We start from the raw sequence: 20,694 nt of genomic DNA, 5'->3' as shown, positions 1-20,694 counted from the left end.
TTCTGAAATTACTCTTTGAGCTGTACATTCAACATCATAAATCAATAATGAGAAGATTGTCTTTTCTCTCCTGTCTCCTTTTTTCTTATCCAATGAAATAAGACATACTTTTCTCCCCCTCTTGAATCCATTTCGCCCGAGATCTTATATAAGCACTTTGTGCGTTTTTGAGATATAAGTTATCCAACTAGGCATGTAGGCTGAATAAAATGGTTTGATCAATTCAGATATCAAAGTCTTATTGCAGCAATAACTTATTTCCTGTACCAGTTTGATTTCATATTCCCTGTGTTGTCTACTTTTAGATTTATTACATGTTGTCGAATATATTCTCGCCTTAAATTTAAAGTACTCCATCTACTGCTCCAAGCACTTATGTTCTTATCATTTTAAATTTTTTATGTTCACACTATGTTTTACACAGTGATTTGTTCATGGAGCACTAGCAATCGGCACATTTGAAGCATATTTGACCATTTCAGAAGATAATAACCACAAATCTCTCCTGGATTTACAACGACTATTTGGTTAGTCCGTATTATATTGGTCTTTATATTCCCCTGAGCGATCTAGAAATTAGTCCCAACCTGAGGGAGGCAGCAGTGTGCCGTACCAAACCTGACGGAAGCCCAGAAAAACAAGAAGAAGAATTCCCCATAGTTCAGTTGGGCATCATGGCGGACGGCAGAGAGAAAGGACTGCAGGATTACAGGAAAAAATTACTCGAACACAAAGAAGTTGACGGGCGGTTAAAAGAATGTAAGAGACGTTTTAACTCGATCGTTGGTCGTGTAGCAGTTAAACATCGTATCGGCTGTGGAGAGGTCCATATTACTGTGTAGCCAGCATCAGCTAGCCGGGCAGGTAGTTAGTGCCTTGTCATGCAGTTAGCAACTTCGTGGAAATGAATGGAAGTGAAGCGGCCAGCGCTAGCACAGCTAACCTAGCTTACGAGGAGCAAACGTACTCGACACTCACCAGACAGTCATAAGCTGGTCAATGAAAATTAATTTAACGTCAGTCTTTGCTGCCATTACCTTGTTTGAAGTGTTGCACTTGTGTTGTCAAGGCTATCAGGAGCTTTGGGCTAAGCTAAATTTGGTTAGCTAACGCGAGCACTGTTTGTTGTTTGTGGTACAAAGCGTTGTATGTGAGTTTGTGTTGAATTTTGTGTTTCTTTTCCAGTGAGAGAGCAACTGAGAGAACAAACCAAACAGTATGAGAAGTCAGAGAACGACTTGAAGGCTCTGCAGAGTGTCGGACAGGTAATAAGATATCTGTCATTTCTACATGTCGGCTCTGGGCAGCGCACCGCTTCGTCTCCGTGGTTCCAACACGAAACACAGACTATTACACATAGTCAGAAAAGAGCCATGGCCATTTTCGAAAACAAAGTACATAGACTCTAGGGATCACGTTGTTGGCGCAATTTTAATATTGTGTTGTGATAGCGCTGGGTTAGGTTAAACACCTAGAATGATTATGCCTGAAATTCCTGACACTATTGGAGCCTGAGGATTCATGGTTAGGTATGCATGGTGTATATATATATATATATATATATATATATATATATATATATATATATATATATATATATATATATATATATATGTTCTGAGTAGTAACTTTTATGTAGTGATCAAAGAAAAGATGACTATTTATTTAACCAAGACTTAGCTGTTCTGTTTTAGCTCCCTCAGTCATCAGTAAAGAGACTAAGGTTGGGCGGGCAGTCTATTTGATTACTTCAAAACACCAGGCCATTTACCTCTGTCAAGAAAATTGTTTTTGTTTGGTTTGTCTATCTGTTAGTTTGTAGTATTACGCAACTATTGGAGGGATTACCATGAAACTTGGTAGGTTCTGGGATGGGTCTGTAAAGAATCCATTGAATTTTGATATGGATCCAGGAGTTGAACAGACAGTTACAGAAAAATGAAAATTCACTCATTATCTACTCACCACTCTGCCAATGGAGGGGTGGTTGAAGTGTTTGAGTCCACAAAACACTTTTGGAGTCTCAGGGGTAAACAGTGTTGCAGCCAAATCCAATACAATTGAAGTAACTGGTGACTCCTTTTTAGACGTAATAAAACAACAGAAAAACCTGCCTTCATACTGCTCGTCTTGTGTCATCCAAGAGTCCGGAAGCCCCGACATTCAAATGCGACTTGAAACGGCATCATTTACACCACGTTTTAAGCCTTAAAGTCCACTACTGGAAGTAGCGATGCTAGCGGATGTGCCGATGCTAACGCTCACCCTGCCCGTGCCCTTGGGCGACAGCTTGTGTGTCCATGTTTCCGGTGTGTGCGCACAAACGTGAGGAGTATTACACTACTTTGGGGGGTCAAGATGGGCATTAGCCTTGGTAGTGGTGCTCCCTTCTAGTTTTAACTACTGGATTGTTTTCTCAGAATAATTCATGGGTCTTTATAAAAAAAAAAAAAAAAAAGGAGGCATGTTTCAGGGACTGATATCTATGAGTGTCATTTGGTGCTGCTGGATTGAATCTTAAGGGGACTGTTGGGTATGCGCTCATTGAGTGCCATGGTAGTTCACTCTGTCGTTACTAATCAAAGCTTTGCCTTGTTCCTTGTAGATTGTTGGAGAAGTGCTCAAACAGCTGACCGAAGAGAAATGTAAGTTCTCCCACATCTGTTTACATGTGTCATAGCACAGATTGTATCAATTACATTATTTTATTGTTTACCTAGACACTTGATGCTAATGTGAATTTTTGTGTGTGTGAAATTTCAGTCATTGTCAAGGCTACCAATGGCCCCCGATATGTGGTTGGATGCCGCAGACAGGTACGTGCTGAACCAGTGCTCATGGCATCTAGAGTCCTGTAATTTATTTATTAATTTCTCTGGGGTTTCTGAGCCCATTCTGATCCAGGACACAACTTTTATTGCTAAATGACTTCTTATTACACCATATAACTAGTGAGACTGAAAAACATTAATGTCAAACAAAAAATAGACAAAACAAATTTGCATGTATCTACAAGTTAGAAAAGTAATAAAATGTCTGGAGTTAGAAATAAGAGAGCTGACAGGACTGCTGCAGTCCACTCCATTGTAGGGTATGTTTTAAATCTGTATGTTGTAAATGCACAGGAATTTTGTCAAACTTGTACGTTTGACATACAAAGCAGTCTCAGTAAATGCTGCCCTGTAAACTAATGATAAAATCTTTCATCTCAGTTGGATAAGTCGCAGCTGAAGCCAGGCACCAGAGTGGCTTTGGACATGACCACGCTCACTATAATGAGGTAGGCTGGATGTGATCATCACTTCGAATCTGTGAAACTGTCTCAGGGGGCTAATGAGGCCCTAACTGTACATGTGTTATTCTGGACCTTGAACTGAAAATTTCTCCACACTGCCTCTGCCATTGTGCCTCTTCATGTGTGAGTTAGAAATAGGTTATGTGGGGTGATACAGTAAGTCTCTCAGATCCTGCCCCACACTGTAGCAGAAGATGGCCTCTACACACATTACATGTGAAATGCTGTTACAGCTTTTTGTCCTGAGGGAAGAGGTTTTATTTTATAGCTTGCTGTCTTAAGCCGCTTTCAGACATCACCTGCGGGGGATATCTGCAGAGTTTTCCTTTCACACATGCACAACTCTGCTCAGACGTGTTCACAACAGCAACAAATTCTCCACAAGATTCAGGGTGGTGCAGCTGACGGAGGCAGGACATAATGTATTAATTCCCCTGCGGAGATCACATGATATTGTTTACAATAGGCTCTCACTCGGACATTTGTGTTCACACATACATGTCCTCCGAAGAAACTATTTAGAATCTCTGGTGTTCAGTGCAAGTATACGGATTAAACTCTTGACGTTAAGACTGTGGGAGAGACACGCATGCACACACACCCCCTTTACTAATCTTTGGTTATTTTTTTTAACATAGTTTCATGTGAAGTCAAGTCCATTCCAACATGTTCTTTAGTGTTCTTCTCTTTACTGTTCCAAATGTTGGTGTTTAAAACACAGAAATCTTCCCCTTACACACCCACTACTTTGACGTTGTAGCCCTAGTGACTACATATACTGTATGTAGTATGTCTTAAACTGTGAATTTTGTGTACAGTTTGAACCATCAAGCTAAAAATATATCACAAAGGATCGATCACCATGTGTTTCCTGTTCTTGTAAAGGTACCTTCCCAGAGAGGTGGACCCTCTGGTGTACAACATGTCTCATGAGGACCCTGGCAGTGTCTCCTACTCTGAAATTGGAGGCTTGTCTGAACAGATCCGTGAGCTGAGAGAGGTATAACGACAACCTGCCGTTGTATCACTCAGGATGCACACTTCCTGTTTGGCAGGGTTTTGGATTGTGTTGCTCACATTCTGATGCATGCTTTGGCAGAATTTGTAGTATCTGTTGTTATTAAACAGAGGCTCTTGTAGAGTGTGTTTTATGAGATGAAAATTGTATGGTTGGGCTTTGGTTGAATAGATTTTGTTGTAGATAATGAAGTTATGACAATTGTTTTGTTTTTTCTGGTCGTTGAGTCTAAAATAAAACTGCTGCTGTTTTGTGGCAGGTTATTGAGCTGCCTCTGACCAACCCTGAGCTCTTCCTGAGAGTGGGAATCATCCCCCCTAAAGGCTGCCTGCTCTATGGGCCTCCAGGTTAGTAGTTCACTAAGGACACTCCCATCTGTATTGGGCTACATCACTCACCAGTGACTTCCATGAATACACATCATATTTGGTTTTGCAAAGAATGCAGGTATGTTTTTCTGTGTGTATCTCATGCGAATCTTATGTATGATTCATATTATTCAACTGAACTTGTACAATCATAATAATAATGATGATGATTATAAAAAGTGACTTACTGAGATTTCTTTACAACAGGTACTGGAAAGACTCTTCTTGCCAGAGCAGTAGCCAGTCAGCTGGACTGTAACTTCCTCAAGGTACGTATCAGCTCCCTTCTCAGAGAGTGGTGCCATACTGCGGTGCAGTAGGTCAGGTGATTTTGTGTGTTTTTGTGTACTGACATGTGTGTACAATGCAGGTGGTGTCCAGCTCAATTGTGGACAAGTACATTGGTGAGAGTGCCAGGTTGATTCGAGAGATGTTCAACTATGCCAGGGACCACCAGCCATGCATCATCTTTATGGATGAGATTGATGCCATCGGTGAGTGATGCCTACAATCTACTTGTCTTTCCGGGGGCTTATGCATTTTTTATTTAGGTTTAATTGTTATTAAAGGCAATGTGCATTTTCTCATCTACTCTGCTTGCAGGTGCCTTACATACTAGCTGATTATATTGATTGCTAATGAGTAAAAAAATAGATGCCTAAAGGTTTGTTTTGTCAGTAAAAGTTAAATAATTTGGAGAAGCTAGATTATATATATATACTAAACTACATGAAGTAAATGTCAGTATGTTTTGCGTTAAAACCTAAAACCTTGTGTTCCCTGAATCTTGACCACATGTTCTGTCATGTATGTGCCTTATTCCATGTAGGTGGACGTCGATTCTCTGAGGGAACCTCTGCTGACAGAGAGATTCAAAGGACACTGATGGAGGTAACGAAGACACACTTGTGGTACAATACGTGACATAATGTGAAAGACTGCATTGATGCAGTGACTGAACATAATCGATTCATGTTTTTTCCGCTACATTCATTGTTTTAGCGATTTTCCACTGCTGAATAATTATAACCACCACTGTTTTAGGGTCAGATCAGGATAGATGCACATTAATGAAATGGAATAAAAATGTATCTTTATCTTTTCCTTGAAATTAAAGTTATAAGTTGGAGGCGTGGCAGTATGGTAATTGCAGAGAGCGGACACGCGTCTGTCAATTTTGAATGATTCTGATTCACAAACATACGCATGGTGGTGAGAACAAAATCGTCTGGGGCGCACTTGTCATGAATCCGGCAGCGATTTTGCGCATGCACTTATTTTCTGCGGAGAGTAAGAACATTTCAGCGCACATGTTTAGAAGGTGTCCATTGTGTTTTACTTTGTGTAGAACTAAGAAATACACTACCCCCCCCAAAAACTACGACAGTTAGTAAACAAGCCCTGTGATCAGCCACACACACAAACACAACACTGTTTAAATGTAATTTTTGGAAATTTGAGTATGTTTATGAAAACCTGCATTTTACTTAATACTTCTTAATACTGCATGTGTTGTGATCATTGATTCACTGAAGTTTATTCACTAAAGTGTAAAAAAAACTTGTTCTGAATAGTTCTCTTGCTCTTGTGATCAAAAACATTGATCTGAAGCTCAATTCTACGGCTGTTCTAATAAACATTAAAAAAAAAAAAAATCTGATTTAAGTCCCACCCCTTCCGAGTACGTATAGGGATCATTTTGATGGTTGAACAAATACAGATGTCCTCGCTCATCCCTAATGCACACCTCTAATAATAATGGGTTATTGAGCCTCGATTGTTAAGCAAAATTGCATTTTTATCTGCTCAAAATATATATCTTCCAGTCAATCAGGCTTGTTTACAATCACAGCAGCAGTACAGGGACCCTAACCTCAAGGCCAAAATATTGCTTAAATGAGCAAAAAGGTGTTGGACAGTTTCAAATGGCATAGAGCAATAAAGAGACAGTCTCATTCCAGTCCAGGTTATCACTATGACCCCCATTAGACTTGGTATAAACATCTATCCTGAGTTATACAGGTTTGATCAGACTCCAATGTGTCTTGAGATCGGGGTCTGGGACGTTGTGTGTGTGTGTGTGTGTGTGTGTGTGTGTGTGTGTGTGTGTGTGTGTGTGTGTGTGTGTGTGTGTGTGTGTGTGTGTGTGTGTGTGTGTGTGTGTGTGTGTGTGTGTGTGTGTGTGTGTGTGTGTGTGTGTGTGTGTGTGTGTGTGTGTGTGTGTGTGTGTGAGAGAGTGAGAACACAAATGTCCGATTACAGTACACAGCTGTCTCTTACCCACTGCACTTTAACAATGAGTGGAAAGTATTTTGACCCTTTCCAGTGACCATACGTTTATCTGTTGTGGCCCCTGGCACAATATCAACACTGAACACTAATATTTCCCAAATGGGTGAAACAATGTTTCATAGTAGGGCTGCAATGCAGTGATTCACTCGGCTCCTCCTACTTGCTCTGAAGGGCATCCATCCTGAGTCTTTCTGAGGAAGAAGCTTGTATGTACAGACAAACAGAATGAGAGCTGAAGCACGCTACAGTCCGTCTGCAGACTAATGTGCTGAGAGCAGCATGTTTGACTCTGTCCGTAAACTTAAAACTGCACAGCTGGAGCATTGTCTTGAAAGGTGCTGTTACTTATTAGTAATCGTAAGGGAAACCATGAAAGTCAGTGCAATAGATAAATTAATGAAAGGCAGTGGTTGAGTTGTTTAATGGACCGTATGTGTGTTTCTTCAGCTTCTTAACCAGATGGACGGCTTTGACACGCTGCACAGAGTCAAGATGATCATGGCCACCAACAGACCTGACACCCTGGATCCCGCCCTGCTGCGACCTGGCAGACTGGACCGTAAAATCCGTAAGATCTCCTTCTGTCCCTGTTGATGATCTGTTTGTCAGCTCTGTATGAAGACACACAGCAAAACAAGTTTCTTTGTGTGTTCTTCAGACATTGAACTACCCAATGAACAGGCTCGCCTGGACATCCTAAAGATCCACTCAAGTCCCATCACCAAGCACGGAGAAATAGGTCAGTGAGCATCCATCCAACCTCCTCTGTCGTCCCTGAATAGTACAATACAAAAACAATTGGTGTCTTGAATTAGTGACTTTCTTTGTCTTACTAACTTGTTACACAGATGTTTTATTTGATTTAATTTCAGTATGTAGTTTGATGCTGGTATTGTGCTCTGCCTCTTACCTCATGTGTAACACGTTACCTGGAATAAGACAAGCAGCCTTTGTGTAAAGCAGTGGTTGGCATCTGGCAGACTGTGGTCCAAAACTGGCCTGCCAGCAATGATATCTGACCCGGCAGATATTTTTGATTATTTTTCTCACAATTTCAGAGTGACGTTCGCCGATCTCTGTTATGGTAGCAACATTCACAGATTCTCTTTGTCTGTAGCAATCCTGTCTACAAATTAAAAGCACACTGTTTGTGTGTGTACTTTTCGAGCTGAATTTAACTAGAGTGAAGCAGTTAACTAAGCATTCTGTAACAATCTGTCACAAATTCATCTGCATTTTAAACATTTTTTTTTTTTTAAACAACTGTTAATGTTCTTGCCCACCATATAATGGAGAAAAAAGTTGGCCTGCAGCCAAAATTACTTGCAGACCCCTGGTGTAAACATTCTTCACAAATGACTCTTTCCTCACAGTAAAATTCAGTTCTCAATTCCATATAGTCTGTCCTCGTCCCCTCACTTTCCAAATTAGATGCTGCACAGGTCATTTCAGAAGTTGTGGTGCACACTGCTGTGTATTACAGTTGAGTTTTTTACATGCATTTTGATTTTGATGATATATGATATATACATTTTGCACAATAGATTATTTTATGTTCCATTTTGTAATGAGACAATTGGAGAGAATTAATTACTGTTGTACTATTTTGGAGGTAAAATAATTATATGGGAAGTTGGTTAACAAAATGTTCTCGAGCTTTATTTTTCATTCATTAGTTTGACTCTTCTCTTGGATATTTCACAGAACAAATGTAGTGATTGATTACAAAACCACATAGGACACGAAATGATTGGAAAAGAATCATCAGATGCATACCTGTTTATTATTTCTGTGCACTCATCAAAGGTTTTACCTCCAACTGTCACAATCCTGACAACATTTTCTGGGCTTCTCCAGTGTGTTTTCACATACAAACATGATATATTGATAAAACCATGTAGATTTAGTTGTGCAGTCAAGGAATCAAATTGTACTTGCACGGTGTTTGAGACGTTACATTTTAAGCACAGTGTCAGCAGCCAATAGCATCTACATGACCACAATGTGGCGAAGAGAAAACAGTTTTTGAGGGGATGATGAACAGATGGATGTTTTTCCATCTCAGACAACAGTGGCATCCTGTGTTACTTTGTCTGTTTTAAAGAAAGCAATTTGTTTATCTTGGTTAGCTCATAAGAACAGCCTAGTGGTGTCCACACACTATGAGCTGCACAATGTTTTGAGATCACTTTAGATTGGCCATTAATGAGGTGCTGACATGACAGGCCAATTTCAAATTTAATTTGTTTGAATACCAATTATTGTATTTTGAGCACAAACAATTATTTATACATTTCACTCAGGGTGCCAATGTTTGAAATGCCACGTTTGCACAAGGTCCACTAGTCCTCCCTACAGATGTGATGAAAGAACGATGTTAATGCATAGCCTCACTGGTGTAACTGTAACTAATTTAATCATAATAAGGAACCATTCGTAATTGCAGCAGCAACGCTCATTACTCCTCGCAATGGTGAACTCACATAGCAGAACCATTCCTTGTGCTTGTTTTCAGATTATGAAGCCATAGTGAAACTGTCGGACGGCTTCAATGGAGCTGATCTGAGAAACGTGTGCACAGAAGCAGGTGGGACGTGAAGCTGTCTTTCAGTGTAATCAATAATTTGATTTTTCTCAATTCGTGTTGTCCAATAACATCTGTTGTGTGGCTGCAGGTCTGTTTGCCATCCGTGCTGACCGGGAGTACGTCACTCAGGAAGACTTCATGAAAGCTGTGCGGAAAGTGGCCGATTCAAAGAAGCTCGAGTCCAAACTGGACTACAAGCCTATATAAACCCTCAGTGTGTCATTGTCATTTTCTCTACCTGATCTTTTTCATTACATTGTCATGGATTTGCTGTGCTCTATGCTACAAGGCCAGAGACGACAGGTTTTTGTTTGTGGGAAGCAACATTAGAAAAAGGACATTGTCCCAACTTTCACTCGTTATCTCCTGTTTCCACTTCTATAAAATAACTTCATGTACTGAAATATAACAAACTATTGTAAGTTGTGCGTTTTTCTTTTTCTTTTTCTTCCGTCTTATGTCTCATCACTGTCTGCTGAGTGTTCAGAACTGATTTAACACCTGGTGTTTCGAGTGTGAAACTTTGTTCCTGATCTTGCAAATAGTAATGGACAAAAGGTATTCTTGACTCAATGTGCACTTACTAGCTAAGGCTGACCAACATCACTATTCAAAACTTTAAACAATTTCAAATGAAAAGTTAACATCAAGAGTATGAGCTACATGGCCCATCAAACCCTAGTCTTCTGTGTGACTGTATGGACCTGGTAGCGCCCTCTGCTGATTGTCATTCAATCCATACGCAGGCATACAACAGAATACATGCATGTCAAATTGATCTTAAAGCTCCTGGTTTACAATCACCTTCATGTACAATGAGTCAGATGAAACATTTGTATTGGCTGTGGTTAATAAATACTGCACTGCTGCTGTGAAAAGTCAAACTAACATTCTAGTACAAATACATTTATATCATGGATATTTAAATCTGTACATGGAAATATTACAATTTAATGTGAGATAAAAATCATGCAGCTTTGTTTAGCCACAACATATTCAATATGTTTGTATACTATGTAGTTCATAATATACCTATCTCCTAAAATCATCAGTCCCATTCCTAACATGTTATATTATTCAAATATTTCAAGCTACCACCTGACCAATTCAGCTGGACTGGTTCAGTACAGATAGAACCACAGTACATGTAATGATGAATTTAAATGTTTGTGGTGGCACAGCAGCAGAACTGTGATTGTGTTACAGCTCCATTACCCGTTTGACAGCATTGGTGATGTTTGACGAATGTTTGACGAATGTTGACAACTTCTGTTGAGGCAGATGTATGGGACTACGTTTGCTGTAAATCCAGCTGCTGTCACACCGAACACACTATATTCATTCAGTAGTCAGTGCACAGTCTAACTGGGAAACAGCAAACGAACAGTAAATGGTCTGTATTTATATGGAGCTTTTCTAGTCTTGATGACCACTCAAAGTGCTTTACAGTACAGTTTTACATCAACCCATTCACACACACATTCATACAGTGCATCTATGGGCAGCACTTTTTTTCTATGAGGGGCCATTCGAGGTTCAGAATCTTGCCCAAGGACACTTAAGCAGATGGGGAAGACTGGGAGCAAACTGCCAACCTTCTGGTTGGAGGACGACCATTCAACCCCTCAGCCACAGCCGTCCCACAGTATGGACACTCACACTGTGATTATGCTGGAGGCAGTCTAATGGAGTGGTCAGTACTCTTTACAGCTGCTGCAGTGCAACTCCCTGATTTTACTCTATACATGTCTACAGTCCAGCTGAACTTTTCCAATAATGGTTCCATTTATGGAAACTGGGTGTAACATTATGTAAATTCAGAGCTTCTTTAGCAGTGATGACTGCCTCACTGCATATTATCTAATAAGTGACACTAACACATCCCACACTGACAGAGTGGGGAGTCACCATTCTACAACTGGTTCTTGTGTCAGTGCGAACGACTCCAGGACAAATGCCCTGCAAATGGGGCAGTGCTGGAAGTGTGACATACAGCGGTCACACACACAGGCGTGTCTGCAGGGCAGCAGCACCCTGTTCACTGCTGCATTCTGACAGACCACACAGTCTCTGCCTGTCCCTTCCGACCAGTCCTCGTCCTCCAGCACAGAACTCTGCTCCAGTCTGTGTGCCTCCTCTGTGGGTTGATTGGGAGAGGTGCTCTGCTCTGTGTCAGGAGGCCCCGGCACCCCCCCGCTGTCAGCTGACATGAACAGAGGCTGCAGATGACAGGAGGCATAACTTTTATCACAGTAGGTACTTTAAACGTCATAGTAGAGAAAACCTGATGCTAACAATTGCATGGCAGAAACATTTCATCACCACAGAGGATTATAGAAGGTCATGTGGTACAACTTCTCACATGACAAATCACATGGTTCAAATGATGTGTAGATTGCACTTAAATTGTCACTGAGAATAGACCACTAATGTTACACATAACATCGGTTCATCGCTCCAACTACAACTCAATCATAACCGTGGTGATGATATCAAGGTTACGTGTTATGTGTGTTTCGGACAGGAAACACACATAATAGAATTATCAGACTGACGGAGACAAATGAAAAGATACTCTCCACGTGTATTATGAGTGATGAAGGATCCAGGTGTTTTTGGAGCCTGACTAATACAAGGGACACAATTCAGGATACCTCTGCTGCAGTTTTAAATCTGCCCCTCATATAGAACCCTAAAGACTTGACTATTCCTATGGCATCATGACCAGAACAACATCAGAGGCCACTGACTTTTTCCTTATGTTAGCAGCGGCCTGTTGACAAAAACAAGGAAAGAGATTACATTGCTGCTCCCTTCATGTCTGTCAGACATTTTCTCTTGTATAAATACTTTAACCATTGATACACCTCTCAATTTATGTTAGACGCTGTCTTTTATTGTGAATGTTGTAAATACTGTTTTGTTGTCACTAACTGTTCAGCCCTATGAGGCAAAGTGTAATTGGAGCAGCTTGCTTTTTTCCTTAAAATATTGCAATATACTGTAAACAGCATTGCATTCTGGGAGGATGTCAGAATCAACGGCAGAGAGGTCCTGCAAAAACAGAATGCTACTATACTTCTAGAAGACATGTGGAACACAAAGTCGTGAAGCCAACTCTTTTAGAGGATTATCCATCTGAATCCTGCATCCTACGAGCTAGTCTTCAGTAAGTAGAAATAAACTTTATCTGCCTTGCATTTTTTGCTAACTTTTACTGTCTTTAAAAAAACTCAGACTGATTAGAAGTGTAACTTGCATGTGGTCCTCTGAATTAGCCATGCAGTGACATGTGAGTACAGCAGTAAAGCTACTTTTGAATTATTATTTTGAGTGTTAGGCCAATTTCTAAATAGCAATTAAAAGTTAATCTTATTGGCTTTTTGCATGGTCAGTTGGTTTGCAGCTAGGAGCATTATTGTGAGTTTGTCCTCTTTTGTACATTTTCACCCTAACCTTAACTGCACTACAGCTTTGATAATGTTACATTTTATTTGGGATTGAAGTTGAACTAATATACGTGTGTAATATTAGCATGTTGTCCAGCTGCCGAAGGAACCACTTTACAAAGACTTCAGATGGACACATTTGTCTATTTTGTTCCTCTTCTCTTTTCATTTATACGGCAATGAATCCTCATCTAATAAAGCTAATGTTTTCACCAGTTTTTTTGTCTGTGCTCTACAGCTGTCTTCCACAGTGGTGGCGAAAGGACACTCAACCTACTTTTGACTCCGCGTCTAATATTGCTTGCTATGTATTCATAACACATCTTATATTGCATATCAGATGGGTTTTTTAAGTTATCTGTATTAATAATAAATAAACCATGGATTTTCTTCCTATTAGAGATGTTTGCAAAAGTCTAGATGCTTTTTGAGATGACTCTTGATTCATGTTTCAGGTGGAAAGGTGCCTGTGACAGTTGGATACTGGATGATCAGCCTTGAGGATCATATGTTGGGGCATACACCCAACTTTTGTGACAGGGCTTGCTGCTCTGTTTACAGTGTTTAATCACATCTTTAACTGGGAAGCTGTCTGTACAAGGTAAAGCTTATGCTGGCCATCTGTCATTTTCTCTTTGTTTTCCCACATTTTCAACCTTAACTTCATAAACAATGTATTATAGACATCATATATCATAGACTTTATTTCTATCCAACCTCTTATCTCTTGTGTTCTCCTGTGTTTTGTCAATGCTTCTTTTGAAACAACCCAGAAAGAGGAACAAAAGCCGTTTGGGGGACTCGTCTCCAGGAGGACAGGGAGAGTCATTCAGAAGAAATCTGTCACAATCAACCTTATAGACTTTGAGTGGAATTTCATAGTTCAGTGAGAGCTCTCTCTCCAGGCAGTATCTGAGCAGACCCTATATCCTCCACTTTATTTCACTCTGTTAGAAATTCGGATCAGTTATTGGATGTATTTACTTCATGAACGTCACTTCTTGGTCTTCCATGCAATGAGATTTCAGAGCTCCCATCGTCTGTGCTTCACACAAATTACCTCAGAAACCATAGTTCTAAATATGTCAGTGTTTAAAGGACGATGCATCTTGCCATTGTGTTGTCAAATTAATAGTTTAACAGATTTATCTGATTAAGGCACTCTTATTTTACCAGGACCATTGCAGTCTGACTGGCTAAGTAGAAAAACAAAAACAATTTGAATCTTTCATATTTTTCAGTTTATATTTCAGTATCACTGGTTATAAAGTTTTTGTCCTACTAATACTTGCAGTGTCAAGATGCATCATTTCTCCAAGTGTTTTGCAAGGTTTATTGGTTTTACCACATTTAATGAACATACTGATAACTGTCATGTTGTTATGCATAGCTGAAATCTCCAACTGTAATGGACAACTTTGTTTCTATCAACAAAAAAACAGCAAGTATTTCAATTGGTGTTGCCTTTTATAAATAAATGTTGGGTTACTCAATCAATCTTGTATTTTCTAAGTCTCCTCTTTTCTATAGAATATTTGGGTTGCTGCATTTTAGTTTCCTTAATCATTCAGTATATGTTGTACAGAATATCACTTTAAAATAGCAAACCAAGGTTTTGGTAAAGAGGAGTTCAATTTATAGGAATTGACTGTCATCCGTGGTGCTATTACATTAAATGACATTGTACTGTATTTGAGATTATGTTGAATTTCCATTTCAAACTAAATTGTACAGGCTGCTACTAATCGTAAACTGTACATTTTAAGAAATTGCAACACCACAACCCTGCTGCCAGCAGTTTACTGACAATTGTTTACAGGGTATATCAGCTGATCAGTCATCATCATGGGACAAAAAATCTTTGTGATCGCGGAACACTCGTTTCCTCCTCATCCTTCCATGTGCATGCATCCATCACTCAGCATTACGCACAAGTGTCACCGCAGTATTTATATATTTAGAGCAATCGGACCGATTACCTCACATCAGTGGATCCTAACCTCCACTCTGGGATATTATTTAGAAATAGAAGTTTGAAAGCGAACAGTTTTTCTTTAGTTTTTGAGAGTGATCTCCATTGCGCTCTGTGTGCCTGATGGCACAGTCACGTTCACTGCAGCGATTTTACACACACTCATCCTTGATAATACATGCACAGTATTAGAAGATATTTTTAAAAACTATTAATGACTCGGCTCTGTAACTCTGCTGTTAATGGTATCTGAACGTAATTTGCTGTAAGTTGTTTTTATATATTTTTCAATTAAAAGGTTCGTATGGAACAGTTATGAGCACAAATAACACTGTTGGTTTTAATGTTAATGATGAAGTGGATCAATAATCTGGCTTCAGTTCACCACCTCAAGTTTGCATCGTCATTTTCCTGTCTCCTAAATGTTCGTACGCATTGGGTCAGAGTTTGCGTGGAAGTGCGCACATTCTCCCGTCAAGTTTGTTTTTATAAATCCCAACGTTTGCCTGAAAGTGGTGTACGCCACTTTCAGGCCCCGTTTTGTGCGTACGCAACAGTTATAAATGAGGCCCCTGGTTCTTTGAAGGTTCACAGAAACAGAAGTGTAACGTCAAAATGTTTCACCTGCCCTCATCTAACTTTTTTAGTGAGGTAACCTTTCAGTTTTACAGCACATCTTGAAAGCTTTAAAACTTGAACGAGAAGATAATTTGTTGCTATCACAGTCACCTAAATTTGTGTGATTTCTCTCATTATGTCAAAATATTAACATAATTATGAAGCTTTGTGAAGTTCTGCAGATGGACAGATTAACATACTGATCACCGTATCAAGTTGAATTATATCCTGGGGATAATCAGCAGTCTGTGGAGTTATTAACAATCTGTATTAGATGAAATCCTGAGACCTATTGTAAAAGTACTGCTTAATACACAGAGCAATCAGCTACATTTTGATATATGTAATAATATAAGTGAAGTATGTGATGAGTGATGGGAGGTGGTTGATATCAGTTAATCAGCAGAGTTGGTCGACACTTGTGAAATGTGTGCACTGCCTTCATGCACTGTCACCTAATGAGAGGATGAGACACTAACGACGCCTCTTAATAACATACCAACATTTATCGATCACAGTTCACGGTAGTTTATTAGCTTTTCAATTCATTCATATCTATTACAACATCTTGTGGGTGGTTTCTTTGCTTTCTGACCGCAAACAAACGGCAGCTGAACTCAACTAACAGCTGTCACAGCAGGAAATGCACCTAATGGGCAAACAAACCAGTTTGTCTGAGGCAAAAAATACAGGTTAAATGTGACAGCAGCATGTTTTGTGTAAAGATGCAGTCATCTTCCAAAGTTAGTGTTTTTACTGCTAAATTCCCTCTAAGCTGCACTGTAATGGCACAACAATGAACCTGATAATATGTAGGGCTGAGAAAAATATTAGATTACAATAATATTAATATTTAACATGAGGATGGTATATTTTTACAGTGGAATATGTTTAAGAAGGCAGCTCTTTGCCAGTATGAACAAGAGGAACAATCACAATATTCAATGCTACAAACTCTTTCAGCTAACCACAGCTTTTATACAAAGTATGGATCACCTGACTCTGGGCTTGAGAAAAAAACAGGAACCACCTGCTTAAACCAAAAAGGTACCGTACCTTTAACTCGAACATGTTCCCCTGTGAGGTGAGAAGGTATTGAAAAAGAATCCGAGCAGAAAGGCTGTATTTGTCATCAGGAACATGAATAACGGTCACACTGGCCACCTGAAAGAGGAAAGACAGCAAAAAGACTTCCTTTAAATGTGTATTTTCAATTGTTTTTTTGCTGTGATCAGGTGTGTGTGTGTGTGTGTGTGTGTGTGTGTGTGTGTGTGTGTGTGTGTGTGTGTTGGGACAAAACAAAGCTCCTGACTTGCATTGGCCTCTAGTCTCAGTCTTTGTGTAAAGTGAGGAAGATATATGTGTATAATATATCATATGTATACAATTCCACCTCCTTCACTCTCCTCATCTGACACCTCCCAACATGTATAGATGGACTCACAATGTTGTACATGTCTCTGGCTTCTGGCTCTGCCAGCGTCAGCACAGCCACAAGAGGGTAGTGTGCCCTTGGCAACAATCCAAAGTCTGGGATCCCCTGTTCAGCAGGAATCTGAGTGTGGTGTTCCTCGTTGTTGTCACTGCTGACACTGGGAGGGTGGAGTCAAAGAGGCTGACCAGGAAGAATGTATATCAGCCAAAAAGATAACTGCCTCAGCCATCAGGGGCATATATAATATGTCACTATGATAGAATGACAGCACTGACTGCTGAGAGGGGAGGCTTTTGTGCTGTGCCAATACATATTGGAGACATATTTCCACAGATAAGGGGCCAAACATGGATGGGATATCACCTCAGGATAACTCCACTGCAGTAATGGTGAAGTCAAGAACAGAAAACCACTGATGACACGATGGAAGAGTTGTGTCTCAATTTAAACATGATTACCAGGGTCAGACTAAGTGCAGATTGATAAAAATGGAGGATGAGCATCACAGTGATATGTGATGTCATTGCATTGTCATCGTCAGCAAGTGTTAAAGTTAGGGTTGAGGTCTCAACAACCGCTCATAGTCTACAATGCAGTTCCTCGGCTCCTCAGAAACACATGTGCCAAGGTTAGAGTTGATCAGATGGGTGGTGGTTAAGAAAATCAAAGGATGGGCAGACAGAGACAGAATGACAAATTGTTTGTTTGTAGAAATAATGAATTCATCATGAATCATGTGATTTGTTTATGTACTCAAAGACACTTAGGCTAAAAGGAAAAAACAAGATAAAACAAATTGAATGTGTTCATTAGAAGGGGGGTTAGGGAACAAAGGTCAGACTTCAGACTTGGCTGTGTATTTCTGAGGATGTCTAAATATGTAAACTGCACTTGCTGGTACCCATATTTAAACCCTTTGATGATTTAATCTGGGACATCACAGAATGGAACATTGTGTGTTGGTAAACAGAACCCTTTCTCCCATCAGGACATGTTTTGTTACCCCATGCACCGACAGGCACAGTCAGTTTCTGGTAAGTCTTTGTTAGGACTGTAAAGGATACTGGAAACTCTGGCTGTGGTGGTAACGTAAGTGGAAGGCCTCCTGAAAATGTTGGGGGGTGCTGAGCCTTGGCCCGTGCTGGTGAGATTGCAGTGCTCCCTGGACGGCGATGACCTCACATCCCCAGAAACAGCTCAGGATGCAGGGCTCCAGACAAAAAGGCCTCACTGATGCACCATCTACAAGGAGAAGTTTGCTAATGTCACCATGGACCAGGATGTGAAAGGAAAGGATACAACGCAAAGGTAGTAATACAAAAAGACATCTGGAGGCTTGAAGAATCATTACTGTACATATTCATAGCTGTCCAACTGGTTCATTGGAGATTTTCAGATCATACAAATGCTTTCAACTCCACAGTGGACCCAGAACAGATATTGTATATGTATTCAGTAACCAGAAATGATAAACTAAGGGGTACTTACAGGGCCAGATCATGGTCCGTGAGGCCCATGGGCACATGTCTTTTGGAGGCCCCCTCTTCCTATATTGGTGTCTTTCTTGCCTTCCTCCTTACAAAATCATCCACTAGATTGTCAAAATCTAGCTGTCTGACAAGGTCAGAGTCTATTGAAATAAGTGACAATGAGCTGAGACATGTTTGGCACATTCTTAAGATACTGACATACTGACAAACTGGGGGGGTTGTAGCTAAATTCGAGGGAGAAATGATATACTAATGGGAGACCAAATTGTGTTTTTGACATCCTTTCTTGTATAAGTTGGAAGTGCTTTAAGAGCAAAACTGCTAGCATAACAGTATCAGCCAAGCTTGAACAGCCGGTGTCGTAAATTACATGCTCAATGTTTTGGTTGGTTTTTGAATTATTGGTTACCTATATACATCAACTTAAAAAATAAGCCATTTTAGTACTTTTTAATCTGTTTTATCTTGCCTTGTATTTTTGTTATGCTCTAGAGAATATAAAACATCTGTCCACATATATAATCAGATTACATAAAGATTAGACAATTCTTCATAAATTTAAAAACAACAATATTAAATGATAACCACAGTGTGCTAGTCTGTAACAACAACACAATGTCCATTTAGCACACTTGTTCATTTGGGCTAGCTAATAAGGTCTCAGTGAGGTTTTTATTTCCACAGCCATCCCATGTTTTGAACTAATAGCTTTACTAATTAGCTTGCTAATAGCTTTGATTAAAGCATCATGAGTATAGCATGCTGGTACTTACTTTAGTTTACATTGTTGGGGTACAGACATCCACACATGGGAGCCTCACAAAACCTATTTTACACATGCGGTACAGGAGGGGTTAACTCATCCCCTTTAATGTCTTTGTTACATTTGGTGGATAGCGAGAGCATTTCACATCCCAGACATGTCAAATTAGGGTTAGGACAAATCTACCATTCCCAGTCACTATCCTACATTATTGATGATGATGGTCCTCACCAGTGACAGATGCGGTCCCATAGCCCATCACCAAGGCGAAGGGATTCGTCACCTGGACCATTTGCTTCTCAGGGGTTGGAAGGATGGACTCGGTCTCATCTGAGCTGCGAAGGATCGCAGGGACATCGAAACCAAACCTGTTGGACGGAGAGCCGGTGAGCACAGCACAAAAGTAATCGTCCTTTCTCTCTTCATCTTCTATCAAGGGAAAATGTGTTCAGATGTCAGACCCACTTTACTGACTTTACTGAAACACTGTGGATCTCAATCCCTCTCCTCTGCACACCACACACACATCCAAACTAAATGGGGAGACTGCCACGAAATCCAGTGACACCTATAACTTAACTGTCGACGAAGTTTAATCTTGCACCACCTTACATTCAATGTGTCAACTTTGAATGTTAGTAGGTGCTGCACTGTCCCTGCCTTGCTGTGTGCAGTGATCCCCTCTGTAGTTAGGAGTAGTCTGACTCATATTTGGCAACAAATCTAGAACCTGTTCATGCTTCACCTCATTAAACCAGATAGAGTATTCTCATGCTGCTTTGTGATCCTGACTCTAGTATTACTCGGTGCTAGATCCAACAGACTTTCATTTCACCAGCACAAAATCAATGGTTGGTAGCAGGGGCACCTAATCCTAAACCTTCACTGTCAACTCAGTTGATTTGAATGTGATTTTTGAAGAATGTGGCAGTTGTAGATTATGGTGTCATTAAGAGAAATTGGTAAAGAAATACTGTAAAAATAAAACATCCAGCTGCTGCTGCCAGAACTGTGGCTAAGCTAACGTGGCTAGGTATCACTTACCAGCCGAGCACGACGGCAGCGGTAACAACGAAGCACAAGGACACCACACTGATGTAGAACAGAGGAGAGTACTCATACAGCGTGACCAGGAAAACGGCTGCCATTTTACATTATCTGAGTCCCAGAGAAAAGCAAATTTATTAAAAGTAAACTCGCTCCATCGCGGCCATGACACCAACGCCACAGCTAGAACTACGGTGGCCTCGAAGGTCACAAAATATGAACAACAACACTGGGCTTCACTGTATTAGTTTACATGTTTTAGTTTAAACGCAAAGTAACTCAATAGTCGCTTCAAAATAACACGCTGGTGTGACATATTTGACTGACTGAAATTAGTCACAACCTGAGGTCGTTGTGTTC

General features: G+C 40.2%; 2 protein-coding genes across 2 annotated transcripts; one reads left to right on the top strand and one right to left on the bottom strand.

Annotated features, from left to right (window-relative positions):
• The first annotated feature begins 604 nt into the window (after positions 1–604).
• Positions 605–9,987, top strand: psmc6 (proteasome 26S subunit, ATPase 6). Its single transcript, XM_034580474.1, has 14 exons — positions 605–759; positions 1,186–1,265; positions 2,606–2,645; positions 2,764–2,816; positions 3,213–3,280; positions 4,181–4,295; positions 4,573–4,660; positions 4,889–4,950; positions 5,052–5,175; positions 5,511–5,572; positions 7,421–7,541; positions 7,632–7,712; positions 9,489–9,560; positions 9,649–9,987. The coding sequence occupies exons 1-14, from the start codon at positions 675–677 to the stop codon at positions 9,765–9,767; spliced, it is 1,170 nt and encodes a 389-aa protein (XP_034436365.1). The 5' UTR covers positions 605–674; the 3' UTR covers positions 9,768–9,987.
• Positions 9,988–10,013: 26 nt separating this feature from the next.
• cgrrf1 (cell growth regulator with ring finger domain 1) lies at positions 10,014–20,688 on the bottom strand. The gene is made up of 6 exons (XM_034580487.1): positions 20,332–20,688; positions 19,519–19,655; positions 18,099–18,276; positions 17,044–17,191; positions 16,656–16,763; positions 10,014–11,779 (listed from the first exon to the last, which is right to left on the bottom strand). Exons 1-6 carry the CDS (start codon positions 20,433–20,435, stop codon positions 11,465–11,467), a joined length of 990 nt encoding a protein of 329 aa, XP_034436378.1. The 5' UTR covers positions 20,436–20,688; the 3' UTR covers positions 10,014–11,464.
• Positions 20,689–20,694: the final 6 nt, after the last annotated feature.

This window comes from Hippoglossus hippoglossus, chromosome 24 (genome assembly GCF_009819705.1).
Source record: "Hippoglossus hippoglossus isolate fHipHip1 chromosome 24, fHipHip1.pri, whole genome shotgun sequence".
NCBI classification, from domain to species: Eukaryota; Metazoa; Chordata; class Actinopteri; order Pleuronectiformes; family Pleuronectidae; genus Hippoglossus; species Hippoglossus hippoglossus.
Note: the sequence above shows the minus strand (reverse complement) of the source record. Positions and strands in the feature narration are given on the sequence as shown.